The sequence below is a fragment of the Neolamprologus brichardi genome, chromosome 3 (genome assembly GCF_056152115.1).
Source record: "Neolamprologus brichardi isolate AB-2024 chromosome 3, ASM5615211v1, whole genome shotgun sequence".
NCBI lineage: Eukaryota > Metazoa > Chordata > Actinopteri > Cichliformes > Cichlidae > Neolamprologus > Neolamprologus brichardi.
In genome coordinates, this window is record NC_142106.1 from 51589870 (window position 1) to 51609150 (window position 19281).

General features: G+C 41.8%; 2 protein-coding genes across 3 annotated transcripts in view; one reads left to right on the top strand and one right to left on the bottom strand.

Annotated features, from left to right (window-relative positions):
• Window positions 1-13175, top strand: part of map4k2 (mitogen-activated protein kinase kinase kinase kinase 2) — a 47190-nt gene extending 34015 nt beyond the window's left edge. For both annotated transcript variants that reach the window (XM_087837876.1, XM_087837877.1), the window contains 14 exons: window positions 471-640; window positions 814-855; window positions 1321-1405; window positions 1885-1964; window positions 3131-3191; window positions 3271-3394; window positions 3554-3612; window positions 3697-3800; window positions 5058-5235; window positions 5324-5395; window positions 5471-5557; window positions 5640-5710; window positions 5827-5882; window positions 11662-13175. In XM_087837876.1, the coding sequence (XP_087694002.1) occupies window positions 471-640; window positions 814-855; window positions 1321-1405; window positions 1885-1964; window positions 3131-3191; window positions 3271-3394; window positions 3554-3612; window positions 3697-3800; window positions 5058-5235; window positions 5324-5395; window positions 5471-5557; window positions 5640-5710; window positions 5827-5882; window positions 11662-11749 (1277 nt within the window). In that variant the 3' untranslated portion in view covers window positions 11750-13175. The remainder of the gene's footprint in view (window positions 1-470; window positions 641-813; window positions 856-1320; window positions 1406-1884; window positions 1965-3130; window positions 3192-3270; window positions 3395-3553; window positions 3613-3696; window positions 3801-5057; window positions 5236-5323; window positions 5396-5470; window positions 5558-5639; window positions 5711-5826; window positions 5883-11661) is intronic.
• Window positions 13176-15386: 2211 nt separating this feature from the next.
• Window positions 15387-18626, bottom strand: LOC148105761 (ribonuclease inhibitor-like). Its single transcript, XM_087838391.1, has 5 exons — window positions 18585-18626; window positions 18313-18440; window positions 17701-17874; window positions 16770-16943; window positions 15387-16112 (listed from the first exon to the last, which is right to left on the bottom strand). The coding sequence occupies exons 1-5, from the start codon at window positions 18624-18626 to the stop codon at window positions 16103-16105; spliced, it is 528 nt and encodes a 175-aa protein (XP_087694517.1). The 3' UTR covers window positions 15387-16102.
• Window positions 18627-19281: the final 655 nt, after the last annotated feature.

Below are 19281 nucleotides of genomic sequence, written 5' to 3' on the forward strand. Positions count from 1 at the left end.
TGTGAGTGTAATTCCTAGATATCTAAACCCTTGTCTGGGCCAGCAGAAGGAATCCCTTTCATTCATTTGCATAGGCCAGTCCCCAGATATCATCATTGCCTCTGATTCATTTATTAATCTTGTATCCTGAGACTGAACCATACATATGTAGATTTCACAAGTGTTGGAATGTAAAGAAGTGGGTTATTCCTCCTTCCTCCTCTGTTCTTTGGATTTGTAAATTACAGCGTATTCAGCCAGGGGTTCTATACTTATCGCTAATGTTTTGTTTTGTACGCTAATGAATGTAAATGGTTTTGCTATATCACTGACGTTGTGATGTGGAACTTTAATACCATGTAATAATGTATATTGCAGTTACTGCAGACATGACTTAATGCATGCATTAACTTCAGCTATGACCGTAATAGTTCCACTTTAAGCTGACCAAGCTCAGAATGAGTCCCACAAAAATCTCTTTCTCTTTTTAGCCTTGGCCAGGTGTTCGGCCACTCAGGACATCACAAAGGGCTGCAGTGAAATGTGTCGGCCAGCAGAGGGCGCTGTGACAGCAGAGTTGGTTACGACTGCTTCCTCACCCAAGCGAGAGACCCCACTATCACCAGAATGGAGCACACTGAGGAGGAAGACGAAGGATGATGTAAGTGGAAGCCTCAGCATATCAGCCTGTGTGATTTGCTAACCTTATAACTTCCTAATGATTGGCTCCTTTAAAAGGTGTCGGACTACACACCGTGTAACAGTCAAAGTGCTGATTTGTGACATTTAAAAAAAATAATAACATTTGTTATGTGTAACCTTTGACATTTTTAGAGCGCTGATTGTCATGGCCTTCCTCCCACCCCTCAAGTCCATGTAAGTGTGAAGTTTAACATTTTACGCCCAAAGCTCTCATGACTAACATGATTTGCTTCCTCACGTACAACCGTGTGTTTTAATGGCTGCGTCCTGCCAACAGATTCCACAAACCTCTGCACCTTCTCACTACTTCCTCACTTTTAGAGTAACTCTTGTGCAAACTGGTTTGTGATCTAAGGAGCTTTGAAAGACAAAGAGTCGGGACGTTTCATCTCTTATCTGAGAAGCTCCTTCAGTTCTAAGAGCAGTAGGTGGAGAGTCCCAGATTTTAAGCCCTATTGGGAGACAAAGTTCCTCAGATTACCGTGACCTGGATGACTGAACAGAAAAATTACTTGTGCAACTTTGAATAAAAGTATAACAGCCAGTTTGGTTTTGCTGGAAAGATAACATACCTAAACTGAAGAGTCAATCTAAATATGCCAGACCATACGTGATTCAGTTGCTCTGCTGCTTCTGTAGATGGGAGCCTGCTTCTCTAAAGTCTTCAATGGCTGCCCTCTAAAAATCAACTGCGCCGTCACCTGGATTTTTCCCAAAACAAGAGGTCAGTGGTTTGGTCTATGGTTCTATTTTACGTCATAGTGGAGTAATGAGAGCCTTTTCTCAGAAATCTAACAGCAGCAGGTTTATAACAGGTTTATATTAATGTGAGGAGACAGTTCATTTATGCAAGGTACGATGAAAAGGAGACTTCTTGTTTGAAAGGAAAGCTGTAACTGACTTAAATGTGGCTGTGTTCTCTTTAAGATGGTCTTGTTGTGCAGAGATGCTCTTTGTTACATGTGCACGTCCTTCAATGTGTCACAATGAATGTGATGTGACACTGTAGTGGCCAGGTGCCTGCACACAGCATGGGTCATGTGCGTGCTGTTGCCTGACATTGTAGCACAAAGAGGCACTCTTAATGGGGATAGCAGCCAAAGTGAAAGCAGGTCTGGTGTCTGAACCTTGTGATGCGATGGTAATGGTGTCTGTGTTTGGTGCTGATGGAAACTTCTTTATATAAACACTTTTCCTACTTAGATCAGTATCTTATTCTTGGGGCAGAAGAAGGCATCTACACACTGAACCTTAATGAACTTCATGAAGATACATTAGAGAAGGTAAGATCGTAATTCTCTCACATTTGTATAATGCTTTAACAGCCATGCTGTCCACTCCACTTAACTGGCCTGAATCCTTTATTACATGTCCTTACATGACCATTCTGGTGAAGTTATTGGAAAGACGACTTATTTGCAAAGCACCAGGGGAAAGTCAGCAAAGCAAAACCAAGTCTTTGACTTTAGCTGTCCACAGAATTAGCCAACAACAAAACAGAATCCCAAAATGAGCACAGAGGCAGGAGCTATGTGTGGAAGACATGCTACATGCTACAAAACAGGGATTAGAACAAAGATGAACAGATGGGGATCAAGGTACGGGCTAAAATGATTGGACACAGATGACGGCGATGAGAGGAAAAAGAGGGAAGATGGACAAAAACACGACACACCAGAAAACTGAGCAACACATAGACGAGACAGAGGTCAGACAGGGGAAACATCAGGGCTACTAGTAACACAAGAACATTAGAAACACGAAGGAAAGTCAGCTAAGACTAATACTTTCACAATATCTTATACTGAAATGGGTCAAAGGTCAAGTGGCTATATTCATAAGATGCTCGACTATCCGTGCACAGACGTGCAGGAGGAATAACTCGGTCCAGAGCAGGTTAGGTCTGCAGCATAAGTTACTATGACAATATAACCCCAGTAAGGAGCGACCTCCTTAAAACCAGTCTATGCTTAACACTGCAATAACACTGCAAACCCTAAATCTGGCAAACTTCTCCCGATGTTTCCACTGAAGGGGTTGGAAGTTAAAAAGCGCTGAAGGTTAGGTTTGGAGTAAATCATGGATATGTGCACGTGAGTGTGCGCATGTGTGTGCACGTGTTTGTGTGCAGCTTGTAGTGCAAACGTGCGTGCAGAATTCATGCAGACATGTGTAACTGGTCATTTGAGGTAGAAAAGAGTGACGCGCGGTTAAGCTGGTAGTTGAAAGTGTCAGTCAGAGTAGAAGAGCATTGTGTAAAAATGCAAGTAATAACAGAAAAGTGCAAGTCATTAATCGCATCACCCTGAAAAACCTGAGTAAGGAGTGCAGCTCCTGATGAAAGGAGGAGCACTGAAAACCAGGAAATGGTGTTTCTGGAACAGTCTGATGACTGAAGCTGGATGTTTGAAGTCTCAGTGAACTGCTTGTCTTTTCCCTCTCCCCACAGCTCCTCCCTCAGCGATGTATTTGGCTATATGTTATGAACAATGTGCTGATGTCCGTATCAGGTAACAAACAGCGTGACACAAACGGAGAACATTGTGTCCACTTGATAATATGCTGCTCTAAAAAGGCTCAATCCTGCAGGGAAGTCGTCCCAGCTTTACTCGCACAGCCTGCCAGCTCTGTTTGAACAGAAAGGACATCTGCACAAGAAACACAGCAGCCTGTCGCTCAGCACCAACCGCCTCACTGAGCGGATCAGTCTCAGGTACGACACGCCATCACAGATGCAGGGAAACAGGAGCTGTAGGTGCAGCAGTATTAATTATGTGATGTATGATGCTACCACCTGATTTTGAGGAAGGAGGATACTGTAAACCCAATTTTGTCTGCTTGTTCTGACCTGGATATTCTCTGTTGGCCACAGAAAGTTTGCCATATCTGTAAAGATTCCTGACACTAAAGGTTGTAGGAGGTGCAGTGTAGGTAAGCAATGCCGAGTTACTCTGGTCAGTCTGTTTGTTCACGGAGAACAACTGCAGACACTTAGTCCTGCTCTCTCTGTTTCAGCAAGAAACCCATACACAGATAGCACATTTCTGTGCGGGGCTGTCCCATCTGGCCTGGTTTTACTCTTGTGGTATGAGCCTCTTCAAAAGTTCATGCATCTAAAGGTTTGTACAGATATGTTGAACTTGCCACCTGAATAAATGTCTTCCCTTCTAACTCTAACCCTATTTCCACAACGCAAACCAGCCATTAGACCTGAATTACATAAAAGTAGACAGACAGCATATCAGAATCTGAAGCTGAAGAATGTAATTGATTTTTTGATAACATATGCATACTTTTTATTCAATCCCAACAAGATTTTAGAGACTAAATAAAAGAAATGTTGTATAAACGCCGTCCAAAAACACCAACAGCACCTTCTCTGGGTCCAAGCTCGTGTAACTGAATGGTTACCATGTGTTTTCTGTGCTACAGGAACAGTCTTATAAGCACACAGTTCAACGCCAGCATGCACCATTAGGTCACATAGCAGACTAATTGACAGGTTTTTTGAGAATGTCTCGCACATTTCATGAAGATAATGTATGTATTGTGAGAACAGAGCTCTGTAGTAAGCCTGTCTGCAGTCCTAACACAGTGCTGCTTGGAGAAACACACCTATGTCACAACATTATGGAAAAGTGGCATCAGTCCAAAGACGTGCAGTTAGGGGATGGATGGACGGATGGATGGACGGACTGACGGACAGATGGAAGGATGGATGGACAGCTGGATGGACGGGTGGATGGATGGAAGGATGGGTGGATGGATGGATGGACGGGTGGATGGATGGATGGGTGGATGGATGGCTGGACGGACGGTTGGATGGGTGGATGGACGGACAGATGGACGGGTGGATGGATGGATGGACGGACGGGTGGATGGATGGAAGGATGGGTGGATGGATGGATGGACGGGTGGATGGATGGATGGGTGGATGGATGGCTGGACGGACGGTTGGATGGGTGGATGGACGGACAGATGGACGGGTGGATGGATGGACGGACGGGTGGACGGGTGGATGGATGGATGGACGGACAGATGGATGGGTGGATGGATGGATGGATGGCTGGACGGACGGACGGGTGGATGGAGGATGGATGGACGGCTGGACGGGTGGACGGATGGATGGATGGGTGGATGGATGGATGGACAGACGGGTGGATGGTTGGATGGACAGATGGATGGATGGGTGGATGGATGGATGGGTGGATGGCATCGGTTTATCTTTAATCTCAAGATTAACTAATCATACAAGAATTCTGTTGTGCTGTTTTGGAAGGTTGTATGAACAGGTTCAGCTCAGGTTTAACAAGCATCACTTAACCATCATGAGAATTTATTTAGTTTTCCTTGTTTCCTTGGTGACTGTTTCACAGCAACTCGCCATCAGGCTCCCAGATTCTCTTCCGATATTTGAACTGCTGGTGTTGGCAACAGATGAGTTTCCTCAGCTGTGTGTTGGAGTGAGAGACTGTAGTAATGATAAACCACCAACCGGCCAACAGCTCAGGTTTGATATTATAGAGCTGAACGGTGCTCCTGTTCCAGTGCCAGGTAGGACTGTGTCTGAATTTCTCTGCTGACTTCCTAAAGCTTCAAGCTTCAACTTGTTTCAACAAGCTTCCTTCTTTCCGTGCGTCAGGAGATAGTGGAGCACTCAGAGCTGTGCAGGTAACCCAGCTGGACCGAGACACTGTTCTCATCACCTTGGAAAGTAAGTCCCCTCGCATATTGTGAATCCTTCAAATGTCTTTCGTGCTCATTCTCAATCTGTGTACCGTTTGGACAGGAACTGTAAAAATCGTGAACCTGCAAGGACTTCCATCCAGACAGCTGGCTGCAGAAATAGTCTTTGACTTCCCCATTGAAACACTAGGTAGAAATAATGATGTGACAAACAGAGTGAATGAGAGCTGATGTGTGTCCTGAAAGCTGAGTGACACCTCCTGTTCTGTCAGTCTGCTTGCAGGATAGTGTGCTGGCGTTCTGGAAGCATGGCCTCAAAGGGAGGAGTTTCCATTCAGATGAGGTGATGAACTAGTAAATTCATCCAACGTTGGCTGAGCTCGTATCATGTGCTCGTATCATGTGCTTATCATATTTGTTCTAAGTCATTACACATGTGAATTTTCACTTTATGTGCAGGTAACACAAGAAATTACAGATGAGAGTCGTGTGTTCAGAGTTCTGGGAACAAACAGGTATGTTAACAGTATGCTGACAAGAGCTATCAATCACTGTGAGAAACTAGTAATCCTAGTACATCAGAAGTAATCAGGATAGTATTTTTCTTGATACTATTGTTAATAGACCTGGAAGTGATTTTCAGAGTAGCATGTAGAAGTAGCATGAATACTACTAGCATTAATGGTAGCGTTAAAGCAGGAGTCACGCTAGAGTGTTTGTTCTGTTGGTTACTCAGATCCAAGAATGTAGGAAATGCAGCCTATGTGTTTGCATGCAGCCCTCCAAAAAAAACAGCCATTAAAGTTACCAACTACCATCTACCTGACACTTTGTACAGAAAACTACTTTCCTTAGTGCAAATTTTCTTTATGCTAGTGCCAAATCACAACAATAGTCACTTCAAGACACTGTATATTGTAAGGTAAAGGCCCTGCAATTATGGTGCACAAAGGTGAAAAACTCCCTTTTAGCAGGTGAAAACCTGAACCAGGCCGGGGAGGGGCGGGCATCTGCTGCGATCGGTTGGGGGGGTGAGAGGAGGAAGACGGGACAAAGACAATCTGGGGAAGAGAGCCAGAGAATATTCTCAACTAATGATTGAATGCAGAGAGGTGTATAAACAGATAGTGAGTGAAAAGGGCGACTGAAGAAGAAACACTTGGTGCATCACGGGAACCCGCCAGCAGCCTAGACTTAGGCTAACTAAGGGAGGATTCAGGGAAGAAAGGAAAGTTTGAAGCCTAATGTTTAGCCGCATGTTCTCCTTAAATTGCTGGCTGTCTGAGTGGTGTCCCAGAAATGATGTGGGCTTCATAGATAATTGGCAAACCTTCTGGAGGAAACCTGGTCTTGTTAGGAGAGATGGCATCCATCCCACTTTGAATGGAGCAGCTCTCATTTCTAGAAATATCGACAAATTTATTAAACCCCTCAAAACATGACTATCCAGAGTTGGGACCAGGAAGCAGAGTTGCAGTCTTACACGCCTCTCTGCAGCTTCCCTCCTCCTGCTACCCCCCCAAAAACCCATCTCCATAGAGACTGTGTCTGCTTCCAAAAAGACAAAAAACAAACTAAAAACCAGCAACAAACAACTTAAACATTTACAAAGAAAGAACAATACAGTATCCACATCTGAACCAAAGAGTAAAACAGTGAAATGTGGATTATTAAATATTAGGTCTCTCTCCTCCAAGTCTCTGTTAGTACATGACTTAATAATTGATCAACAAATTGATTTACTCTGCCTTACAGAAACCTGGTTGCAGCAGGATGATTATGTTAGTTTAAATGAATCAACACCCCCGAGTCATTCTAACTACCAGAAACCTCGAAGCACAGGTCGAGGGGGCGGTGTGGCAGCAATTTTTCACACCAGTCTATTAATTAATGAAAGACCAAGACAGACTTTTAATTCATTTGAAAGCCTGATGCTTAACATTGTCCACCCCAGCTGTGAAACTCAGAAACCAGTCTTACTTGTTATCATCTATCGTCCACCTGGGCCTTACACAGAGTTTCTGTCTGATTTCTCAGACTTTATATCTGATTTAGTTCTGAGCTCAGATAAAATAATTATTGTGGGTGATTTTAACATCCATGTTGATGCTAAAAATGACAGCCTCAACATGGCATTTAATCTGTTGTTAGACTCAATTGGTTTCTCTCAAAATGTAAAAGAACCCACCCACCACTTTAATCACACTCTAGATCTTGTGTTAACATATGGCATAGAAACTGAACATTTAACAGTGTTTCCTGAAAGCCCTCTCCTGTCTGATCATTTCTTGATAACATTTACATTTACAATAATTAATTACGCAGCAGTGGAGAGTGGACTTTATCAAAGTAGATGTCTTCCTGAAAGCGCTGTAACTAAGTTTAAGAATATAATCCAGCCACTGTTATCATCGTCAATGCCCTGTACCAACACAGAGCAGAGCAGCTATCTGAACGTTACCCCAACAGAGGTCGATTATCTTGTTAATAATTTCACCTCCTCACTACGTACGACTCTGGATACTGTAGCTCCGGTGAAAACTAAGGTCTCTAATCAGAAGTACCTGACCCCGTGGTATAATTCTCAAACACGTACCCTAAAGCAGATGACTCGTAATCTGGAGAGGAAATGGCGTGTCACAAATTTAGAGGATCATCATTTAGCCTGGAGAAATAGTTTGTTGCTTTATAAGAAAGCCCTCCGCAAAGCCAGAACAGCTTACTACTCATCACTGATTGAAGAAAATAAGAACAACCCCAGGTTTCTCTTCAGCACTGTAGCCAGGCTGACAAAAAGTCAGAGCTCTTTTGAGCCAACCATCCCTTTAACGTTAACTAGTGATGACTTCATGAACTTCTTCACAAATAAAATTTTTATCATTAGAGAAAAAATTACCAATAATCATCCCACAGATGTAATATTATCTACAGCTACTCTTAGTTCCATTGATGTTAAGTTAGACTCTTTTTCTCCAATCGATCTTTCTGAGTTAACTTCAATAATTACTTCCTCCAAACCATCAACGTGTCTTTTAGACCCCATTCCTACAAAACTGATCAAAGAAGTCCTGCCATTGATTAATTCTTCGATCTTATATATGATCAACCTATCTCTAATAATTGGCTATGTACCACAGGCCTTCAAGGTGGCTGCAGTTAAACCTTTACTCAAAAAGCCATCTATAGACCCAGCAGTCTTAGCTAATTATACGCCAATCTCCAACCTTCCTTTCATATCAAAAATCCTTGAAAGAGTAGTTGTCAAACAGCTAACAGATCATCTGCAGAGGAATGGTTTATTTGAAGAGTTTCAGTCAGCTTTCAGAGTTCATCACAGCACAGAAACAGCTTTAGTGAAGGTTACAAATGATCTTCTTATGGCCTCTGACAATGGACTCATCTCTGTGCTTGTCCTTCTTGACCTTAGTGCAGCATTCGATACTGTTGACCATAATATCCTATTAGAGCGATTAGAACATGCTGTAGGTATTACAGGTATTGCACTGCAGTGGTTTGTATCATATCTATCTAATAGACTCCAGTTTGTGCATGTAAATGGAGAGTCCTCTTCACACACTGAGGTTAATTATGGAGTTCCACAGGGTTCAGTGCTAGGACCAATTCTGTTTACATTATACATGCTTCCCCTAGGCAGCATCATTAGAAGACATAGCATACATTTTCACTGCTATGCAGATGACACCCAGCTCTATCTGTCCATGAAGCCAGATAACACACACCAATTAGTTAAACTGCAGGAATGTCTTAAAGACATAAAGACTTGGATGGCCACTAACTTTCTGCTTCTTAATTCAGATAAAACTGAGGTCATTGTACTCGGCGCTGAAAAGCTTAGAAATATGGTATCTAACCAGATTCTTACTCTGGATGGCATTACCTTGGCCTCCAGTAACACTGTGAGGAACCTTGGAGTCATTTTTGACCAGGATATGTCCTTCAACGCACATATTAAACAAATATGTAAGACTGCGTTTTTCCATTTGCGCAACATCTCTAAAATTAGAAATATCCTGTCTCAGAGTGACGCTGAAAAACTAGTTCATGCATTTATTACTTCCAGGCTGGATTACTGCAATTCATTATTATCAGGATGTCCAAAAAACTCACTGAAAAGTCTTCAGTTAATCCAAAATGCTGCAGCAAGAGTCCTGACAGGGACTAGAAAGAGAGAGCATATTTCTCCTGTTTTGGCTTCCCTTCATTGGCTTCCTGTTAAATCCAGAATTGAATTCAAAATCCTGCTCCTCACATACAAGGTCTTAAATAATCAGGCCCCATCTTATCTTAATGACCTTGTAGTACCATATTACCCTATTAGAGCACTTCGCTCCCGCTCTGCAGGCCTACTTGTTGTTCCTAGAGTATTTAAAAGTAGAATGGGAGGCAGAGCCTTCAGTTTTCAGGCCCCTCTTCTGTGGAACCAGCTCCCAGTTTGGATTCGGGAGACAGACACTATCTCTACTTTTAAGATTAGGCTTAAAACTTTCCTTTTTGCTAAAGCATATAGTTAGGGCTGGACCAGGTGACCCTGAATCCTCCCTTAGTTATGCTGCAATAGATGTAGGCTGCCGGGGATTCCCATGATGCATTGAGTTTTTCCTTTCCAGTCACCTTTCTCACTCACTATGTGTTAATAGACCTCTCTGTATTGAATCGTATCTGTTATTAACCTCTGTCTTTCTTCCACAGCATGTCTTTTATCCTGTCTTCCTTCTCTCACCCCAACCGGTCGCAGCAGATGGCCGCCCATCCCTGAGCCTGGTTCTGCCGGAGGTTTCTTCCTGTTAAAAGGGAGTTTTTCCTTCCCACTGTCGCCAAAGTGCTTGCTCATAGGGGGTCATATGATTGTTGGGCTTTTCTCTGTATCTATGAAGCGCCTTGAGGCGACATTTGTTGTGATTTGGCGCTATATAAATAAAATTGAATTGAATTGAATTAATGTTAAAAGTAGAGAGGGTGTCTGTCTCCCAAACCCAAACTGGAAGCTGGTTCCACAGAAGTGGTGGCTGTAGCTCAGGTGGGGGAGCCGGTCACCTACTCCCCGTCTGCATGCCAGATATCCTGCATGAAAGTTGCTCTCCGGTGCATCCGTCAGAGTATGAATGGGTGTGAACGGGTGAATGAGGCAAGCTTTGAGTGCTCAGAGTAGAAAAGCACTATATAAGAACTGGTCCATTTACCATTTACCAAGAGGGGCCTGGAAACCGAAGGGTCTGGCTCCCATTTTACTTTTAAATACTCAGAGCAAAGTGCTCTAAAGTGCTCCTTTTGATCATTTTTGTGGGGGGAGGGGACATTAACACCAGGTTTTCTCAAACAATTGACACACAACCTGTGAAAATGAATAATTCCAGTAACTACAAGTGTGTGTTTACATTTGGATCGCATAGATATCTGGCATTAAAACCCAGTCTTCAGAAAATGTCCTTTTCTTTTTGATTTCTTTCAGTGCAGTCTGGAATTGATTTTTGACTAAATAATTAAAACTAATAATAATATATTACTATATTATATTACTAACAAATCCAGGACACCCCTGTTGATCCAGTAGCTCTTAATGAAGTTTGAAATAAGAATCGTGGTGAGTTGAAATATTTCACAATTTTTTTTTTTTAATCAGTCATTACTGGAATCTACGGAAGAGGATTAGGGCCACTGGGAAAAAAAGAAGTGGGCACGTCTCTTTTTTTTCTTCTTTTCCTGAATTCTGAGAAAAAAGTCAGAATTCTCACTTTAATCTCAGAATTCTGACCAAACCTTAGCATTCAGGAAAGTCTTATACAGGAGCAAAGTTAATGGAAGTTACCTGGAGTTTTCCACTGTGAAACCAGGAATAACAGCTTAAAAATGTTGTTGGATTTCTGGGATCTAAATCATTGTCAGCCTGGCAGGCAAATAGCGTGGACACCAAAGTTTGTGAACGTGATAACCTGAGAACAAAGACATGTAGGATTTTAAATCGGTACCATAGGTGTGTCTACTACTCCTTTTTCTACTTTAAACTTGTTTGTATGCTGTTGTGTAAATGTTCACACTTATCATAAAGTTTAAAAAAGTGGTAGGCGTGGTGATGAGCAGGAACAGGAATAAAACTCCAGTAAGTGTACCAGTACCAGTGTGTAGCATTAAAGTGGTTGTAGTATCAGTAGAGTAGTGTTAGTACTAGAGATGGGAGGAGTAGAAGCAGGTGGAGGCACTGGCTTTAGGTTAGTACTGCCTTTCTCTGGTTCTCCTTTACAACTCATCTCCTTCTCATTTGCTGACAATGTGCAGAGACATCATCCTTCAGAGCACACCGACTGATGACCCGTCAGCACTGAGCAGCCTGTACATCCTGACAGGACACGAAAGCAGCTACTGAGAGAGGACACGGGGCTTCTCTTTCGACGGTGTTACCAAAGAAAAGCACAGCCTGTCTGTAACTGTGGGGTGGAAACGATGCTCTGTTTCACTGAGGCTGTGCCAGGAAACGGTTCAATGCTGGGAATGACAAATGTTAGGAAGGCATCCTGCTGACTGTCCAGCCTTCATCTGTACACAAGACACCTGTCAAGGTCCTCGTTGGGGTTATAGTTGATAAAGCTTTCCAGCTTTTCTTGTCTATTTAGCTTACCTACTTAAATCAGACCTTTCTGTTAAAGCTAATGCAGACTCCACTGATCCGCCCGCTCAGTGTGGACGGGAGAATAACCTGAACATGGCCTCTGGGACATCATCATACTGATGTTATGAAGCGCTCAGTCAGGTTTTCTTCTTGATCAGACTGAGTGTGTTTTGGTGCCTCAACCTTCAGTCATATTCTGTAAAGCCATTTTCTGTCTGCATGCTGCACATAAACTCTTTGGACCAGAGTGCTGTGACACCTACACCTTACACCTGCAGGAGCTGCTCGGCCATAGAAAGCTGCTCTGTGAAGTGCACGGCTTTTTTGCCAGTGTTGATTTTATGGGTTTAATGTAATAACTAATTTTTCACATCATCGTCTGAGTCGTAATCCCAACGAGGACACCTGGAATGTAAAACTTGATGGACGCTCCAGCTGAAGAGTGAAGTGTCAGACTTTTAATGTATCTTTCAAGCATTAGCGTACTTACAATGGCAGAAACAGTGCCACGTCTAAAGCATAGGAGCCATCTTCATCTCATTCTTCCCATTTCATGCAAGTTTTTTCTCATCCTCAGATGGACAGAATTTGGTTTGCTGACTTCATTCAGTCACACCATACTAGAGCATGAAAAGTGGAAATAAACTGGTCAGTAAGAAAGTGTGATGCTTGAAAGTATAGCGTAAGGACAGCAGCAGCACTGCATTTACAGCTGATATGATGACTTCAGCATCTTTAAAGAACTGTGAAGGAATTATCAGTGCTAACACAACCTTAAGCACGTGATGTGACCGTATACACTGCTTACACTTTCAGTATCCTTACTTAAAGAGAACATATCAGACAAAAGTACAGTTAGCAAGAAGCTTTGAGAACAAGGCAGTGTTACTGTATGCTAACCACCGTGGTGGTGTAGCTTGTCCTGATAAAAAGTGAATGTGGTCACATTATACTTGTTAACTAAAATGAAAAAATAAAATAAAATAAAATAATTCCACTACATGGGTAAAGATATTTATGATATTTATGGAAAGGATACTATAAAAGTAACACTGGCCTTTCCATGAGAGAAACTTGAAGTACAGTATGCATGTTGAGATTAATGTTTTTTAATATGTTTTTGCTACTATGTGAAGATGTGACGTTATTAACAACACAGAATAGACAGAAATAAAGATTTTCATATCTCTTGGAGTTTTATGAAGAGTTTGTTGGGTTGTTCTTCTTTGAATGTGTGGATCGATGCTTCTACGATTTATATCTTAATCCTTCAATTTGTAAAAAACATTTTGAATTCCGTTTGAGAAGATAAATGAAGGTTCTTGCGTTCAAGTGGAGGCTCTAGCAGACTGAGAAAGTAACTGCATAACTGTGTTATTCCTGCACACATAGCAGCAAGTAAGTGAAGGCAGTGATGAGCGCTGATGGGCTCCCCCTCTCCTTCTGTAATTTTAATAGATAAAGGATGTTGAACATTAAGCTCCAAACAGGATGAATGAGGAAGACCACAGAGGAGAATCGTGGATGTAGTGAAAGAATACATGCAGATGGTTTTTTTCATGGTGGAGGAGCAACTTCTGATACCATCTTAAAGAAAAAACACATAAAATTGAAGAGTAAAAATAATGACAACAATATGTCTAAATGTTTTATTAATTTTTTAGAGCAAATGTAGTCTTGTCATGGTCAGAGTTGCCCACTCATATTTAACTAATTCAAATACAATTACTGCATTTAAATGCTTATGTTCTAATAAAAGGCATTGTTTAATACTTCTGCCATGACAACCCAAATAAATGAATGAGAGGGAAACGGGAAGATTAGTCATCAGGCAAGGTTTACTGTTCATTTACCATGCCTTGATAACAGTAAGCTTAACAAAAGAAAAATGTTGGGGACAAGAACCGGTGTTCTGTCAAAACACGAGCTCTACAGAGGGTTGTGTGATCAGTTGAGCGCACCATCCGCTCCAAGCTCCCTGACCTGCACTCAATCTACAGCAGGCAGTGCTGGACCAAGGCCAGGAAGATCGTGAAGGACCTCAGCCATCCCAACAACAGACTGTTCTCTCTGTTGAGGTCAGGAAAGCAATTCCGCTCCCTGAAGACCAACAGAGATACTGAGGAGGAGCTTCTTCCCGCAGGTGATACGGTCTCTCAATCACACCGCCACACAGTACTGACCCACACATATGGTTCTTACACACACTGGACATTCTGGACATTGTTTTCACTTCATCACTAAATCACTTTAAGCATATTTGCACTGCACAAGACACTAAATAATGTGGATTTCACAATACTGGACATTATATTCTTCATTTCCAGTTAATACTTGTACAGCTGCTGTTATTGTATATATATATATATATATATTTATATTTCTTCATACATTCTTATATATTTCTATACTGTGTATTTTGTTATTTTCAACTTTAATTTATATATTTTATCTTATTCTTTCCCAGTTAAATTTACCCTTCATTCCAATTTGTGTTGTACAGTTATCTCATTCTTAACTTAATTTTTATATTTTATTTTATTTTATTCCTTCCTGGTTAAATTTACCCTTTTTAATTTTCATATTTATTTCCTATCTTATTCATAGCCTTTTCTTTTTTTCTTTAGGTCACGAGCAGTTGTGTAAGCATTTCACTGCATATTGTACTGTGTATGACTGTATGTGACAAATAAAAATTTGAATTTGAATTTGAATTTGAACATCCTACCGTAGCGTAAATTTATAGTCTTGTCTAAATATCCGTGCTACCTTATCAGAATATGCTACCTTACGTGATTAATGGCTCCGTCGTATAGGTAGCATGTTCAGATGGCCCAATCACACTATTAAAACATGCTTCCTGCTTGGATTTATATAGGTAGCATGTTCAGATGGCCCAATCACAGTATTAAAACATGCTTCCTGCTTGGATTTATTTAGGTAGCATGTTCAGATGACCCAATCACACTATTAAAACATGCTTCCTGCTTGGATTTATTTAGGTAGGGTGTTTAGATGACCTAATCACACTATTAAAACATGCTTCCTGCTTGGATTTATATAGGTAGGGTGTTCAGCATGTTCAGTGTGCGGCTTCGACCTTCCCCGTGGTGCTTACAATTACCCATGGCCGTAATGCAGGTTCATTCAATCTTTGGGAGTGCAGTACCTGGAACATACAAGGACAAGGTTGATGTAAAGACGATAAATTAAATGAGACAGGGAGGACACAAATTGGCGTTAAGTAATAATTTGCCCGATTATCAATGTGTTAGTTTGCATCTACTTTAAGTAGTTAACTACTTTTAAGCATGTTTCTTGTCGTCGTCGTTCCAACACGGTGCGTTTGTTTTGATTTGTGGACCCCGAAAATGGCGCAATATATTGCTGCGTGAACCAGGTGTAGGTGCAGGTGACCTCTCCCACACACACCACATCACTATAAGACTGGACTCTCACACACATCACATCACCACACACACTCTGGTTTTTCTTCATGTACACTTCCTTATAATCTCTTTCTGCTATTTGCACATTTTTACTGTAAATTTCTAAGTTAAATCTGTACATTTTGTAATAACATGTAAATTGTAAATAGTGTAAAACCACTGTCATTTAATGGTCGGGTATTGCACAGCTACATGTATTTCACCTCATGTCATACTGGGTATGGTTGTGTGTGTGACAAAAAAAATTTGAATTTGAATTTGAAAGTCTTTCCAGGTGAGTTTGATCCAGGAGGGTCTGAAGCCAGAGTCAGACAGAGACTGTGCAGAGACTGTAGAAGGACAGAGCAGCAGCAGAGCAGTCCAGATACACTGATGATCCTCTGTCAGATCCAGAGGGACACACAGGGATGATGCTGGACTCTACATTGTGTCTGACAGTGGAGCTGTTCTCAGAGCAGTTCACTCTGCAGCACTGACAGTCATCTGCACTTCTTCTCATTCCTCTGTCAGTCACTGCTGGATGAAGCTCTCCTCTCCACCTCCCAGTAACATGGCCCAGTCAGAGCGTCTCTACACACAAGCTGCTGCTGCTTCAACCTCTCTGGATCATCAGGACACAGCTCCTCCTCTCTCAGCACACACACCGTCCTGTTTACCATCATCAGCTCCACCTGCAGAGAGAAGAAGGAAGAGCAGAGGAGATAAACGAGTGTTTCCAGAGACTCTTCATCAGCTGTCAGTCAGTGATGCAGCACATCCAGTATAAAGAGCAGCAGGGACTTCAGTGCTGGGACTGTACTAGGACTCATTGTTGCTTCACTTTTTCTAGTCTTTGGATTTTTATTGAAGTTGATGAAAATGTTTTTCCCTCCTAGTTTGAGTTTGGACTTTCATTCATTAGAAGAACCTTGGTGTGTCCACTCTGAGCTCTGTAGGAACCCCAACAACAAGCCCAACAATCCAGATGGACGGTTCCAGCTGTTAATTGGAGGAATTCCATCCAAACATCTGCTCTCACTAAATTCTTCCTCACCTACAGACTGTGTTCTTCACTGCTTTAAACTTGGAAATGAATGCAGTCATTGGTCTGCGTGCTGCTTTGTTCAGAGAGCTGATTGGCTGTTGACAGCAGCCGTTACTATGGTGACCATAAAGGTCAGAAACAGGAAGTGTTTGTGTCCAATCCTGAAGCCTGTCACCATTCTCCTCTCACAGCTTCACTGAGAAGCTGCAGCTTTACAGGAAACACTGGATCTTTGTTTCATACTGACTGTGTTTAGTACAATACTGCTGACAGCACCACCCACTCACTCCGTCACTCTACTTACAGCAGAGTCTCCAATCTGTAGTCTGGACTCTGCTGAAGATCAGACAGCTGCTTCATATCTGGGTCCTTCAGGTTGTTTCCATCCACATCCAGCTCTCTCAGATGGGAGGGGTTGGACTTCAGTGCTGCTGCCAGATAATCACAGCTGATCTCTGACAAACCACAGCTCCACAATCTGTATAAAGAATGAAAGATGTAAGTTTATTATTATTTATCATAAAAACAGGACAAAGACTTGAAAAAGTCGTGTTTTTCCTTCCAGGAACCACAAGGCTTCACTTTTAAAGGTGAAGTGTGAAAGAAATGGACATATTTGAAGTCCAACACCTTTTTCCAGTCACATTATTAAAGCAGACAAACTACAAGCTCATTTTCATTCCAACAAGTCATCTTCTGACCTGGACTAACAACACTGGTCTCTATGTGCAGCTGGCTGTGAGACAAGTGCTCAGGGAGCGTCTACAAAGTGCAACACTGAAAGAACATCACACACTAATTTGCTTCCAGCACTTTCACATAAACATCTACTGTCATTATTGTCACCAAACTCTGTGGATCCTTTATTGCAAATTCAAATGGGATTCAAATGGTCAGACAAAAGAGGGTTATGAGGAAATATGATGAAATGTTGTGTCTGATACTTAGAACTGTGAGGAAGAACACTACACAGTTAATCAGGGTCCCCTCTCTCTGAATCAGGAAAGGTGGGCAGGCCGCGTGTGGGCCGATGGCCATACGTTGAGTATCACTGTTTGAAATGTGAACATTGTTCTGCTACAGTCAATGGACTAAACCAGAGAAGAAGAAAACAGACTTTACCATGAAGATCCTCAGTGTGGATCAGTATAATATCAGCCTGATGTCTGCAGTTTAGTGTCAGCACAACTTTCACATCATATTCATCTCAGCACAACTAAAACATGCTGACTGACCTCAGAGTTTCAAGTTTACATCCTGGACTCTCCAGGAAACCACACAGATGCTTCACTCCTGAATCCTGCAAGTTGTTTTCATACAGGTCCAGCTCTCTCAGATGGGAGGGGTTCGACTTCAGCGCTGCTGCCAGATAATCACAGCTGATCTCTGACAAACCACAGTGCTCCAATCTGTATAAAGAATGAAAGATGTAAGTTTATTAGACAAAGTGTGAGCTTGAAATCATTCAGTGTTTCATCATCTGTTCAGAGCTGAAGAAGGTTCAGAATGGAGAAGTTTAGAAAATGGAAACTCCAAACAGCTGAAGCCAACAGGAAGCAGCTTCAAACAAACACAACAAGAGAAAAAACTAATGTTTCACATTAAAGTCGTACATTTATCATAAAAACAGGACAAAGACTTGAAAAAGAAGAAAACAGACTTTATCATGAAAATCCACAGTGTGGATCAGTATGGAGTATAGGAGTAACTGGCAAAGTACTAAGAGCATGTGTAACCCATATTTAAGGATGGCTTGGATAAAATATGCCAAAATGAAAAAAAGAATCTTAGCAGTTACACTCTGTTTATAGTGAATAAGCCACAGGTGCAGCGGTTAAAGAGTTAACTGCTCTGGTATAGACGTGAGTTGCTCTAAGCCAATGAGCTGCTGAAACGTGGTGCAGGGCCCCGCCTGCCATCTCCGTCTTAGAGAGCACAGGCTTTTCCTCTCTCTCGCGAATCCTCCATGAGCACGCTAGCGAGGAAAAGACACAGCGATTTACTGAAACGAGGTATGAAAAAAAGTAATATAAACGGGAGAGTTAGCACTCGCTGTTTATGAATGATCGTTTTATTGTATGTGTACTGCTAAGACAAGTAACTAGCTAGTTCCTTTTACATTGTTTGGTCGACGAAGGTCGGGAGTTAGAGACGACGCCATTTCATCATTCCTGTGCCATCTCGCGCTGCTCCGCCTTTCTTTTCTGAGATCGGTGAGTAAAATATTTTAATAGTTCATTGTTTATCTGTGCTTTTCATGAGTTCTTTGCAAGCAAAATGTTCCAGTGTTTATTGAATAATTGTTTAAAAATATTTTGTGGAAAACTTTATTCAATTTATTGAAAAACAGAATTTGAAGCAAATGCACAGATCGTGTGTTTTACTGTTTATTTTCAATTTGTAACATGGGTAACGTTGCAAACAATACATTTTAGGTGATAGGACTTTGAACTGTGATTATATGAGAACTTAATATGTCCTATAACACTGTCGTTGACAGGTCAGGTTTTTTTGTTTCCCTTTGTATCTTCCTTTTGATGCATTGCAACGGATCCTGTAATCGATGGTGAGCCAACCCCGTTGATCGACCAATTGACTTTATTCTGTGCTGCACAGCAGAGTGTGCTAGGCCAGCTGCAACAAAACAAAAACACACCACACCATTTTGAACTTGCTGTTCCCCTTTTTCACACACATCCCCCTGGACTTACGGATGGTTTATTTTAAGGACTTTTTATGGACTCTATACATCCCACAAATAGGAAGGGAAGTGGGTGTAGGCGGTTGGATCAATTTTTCCAGCTTAATGGTTGTTG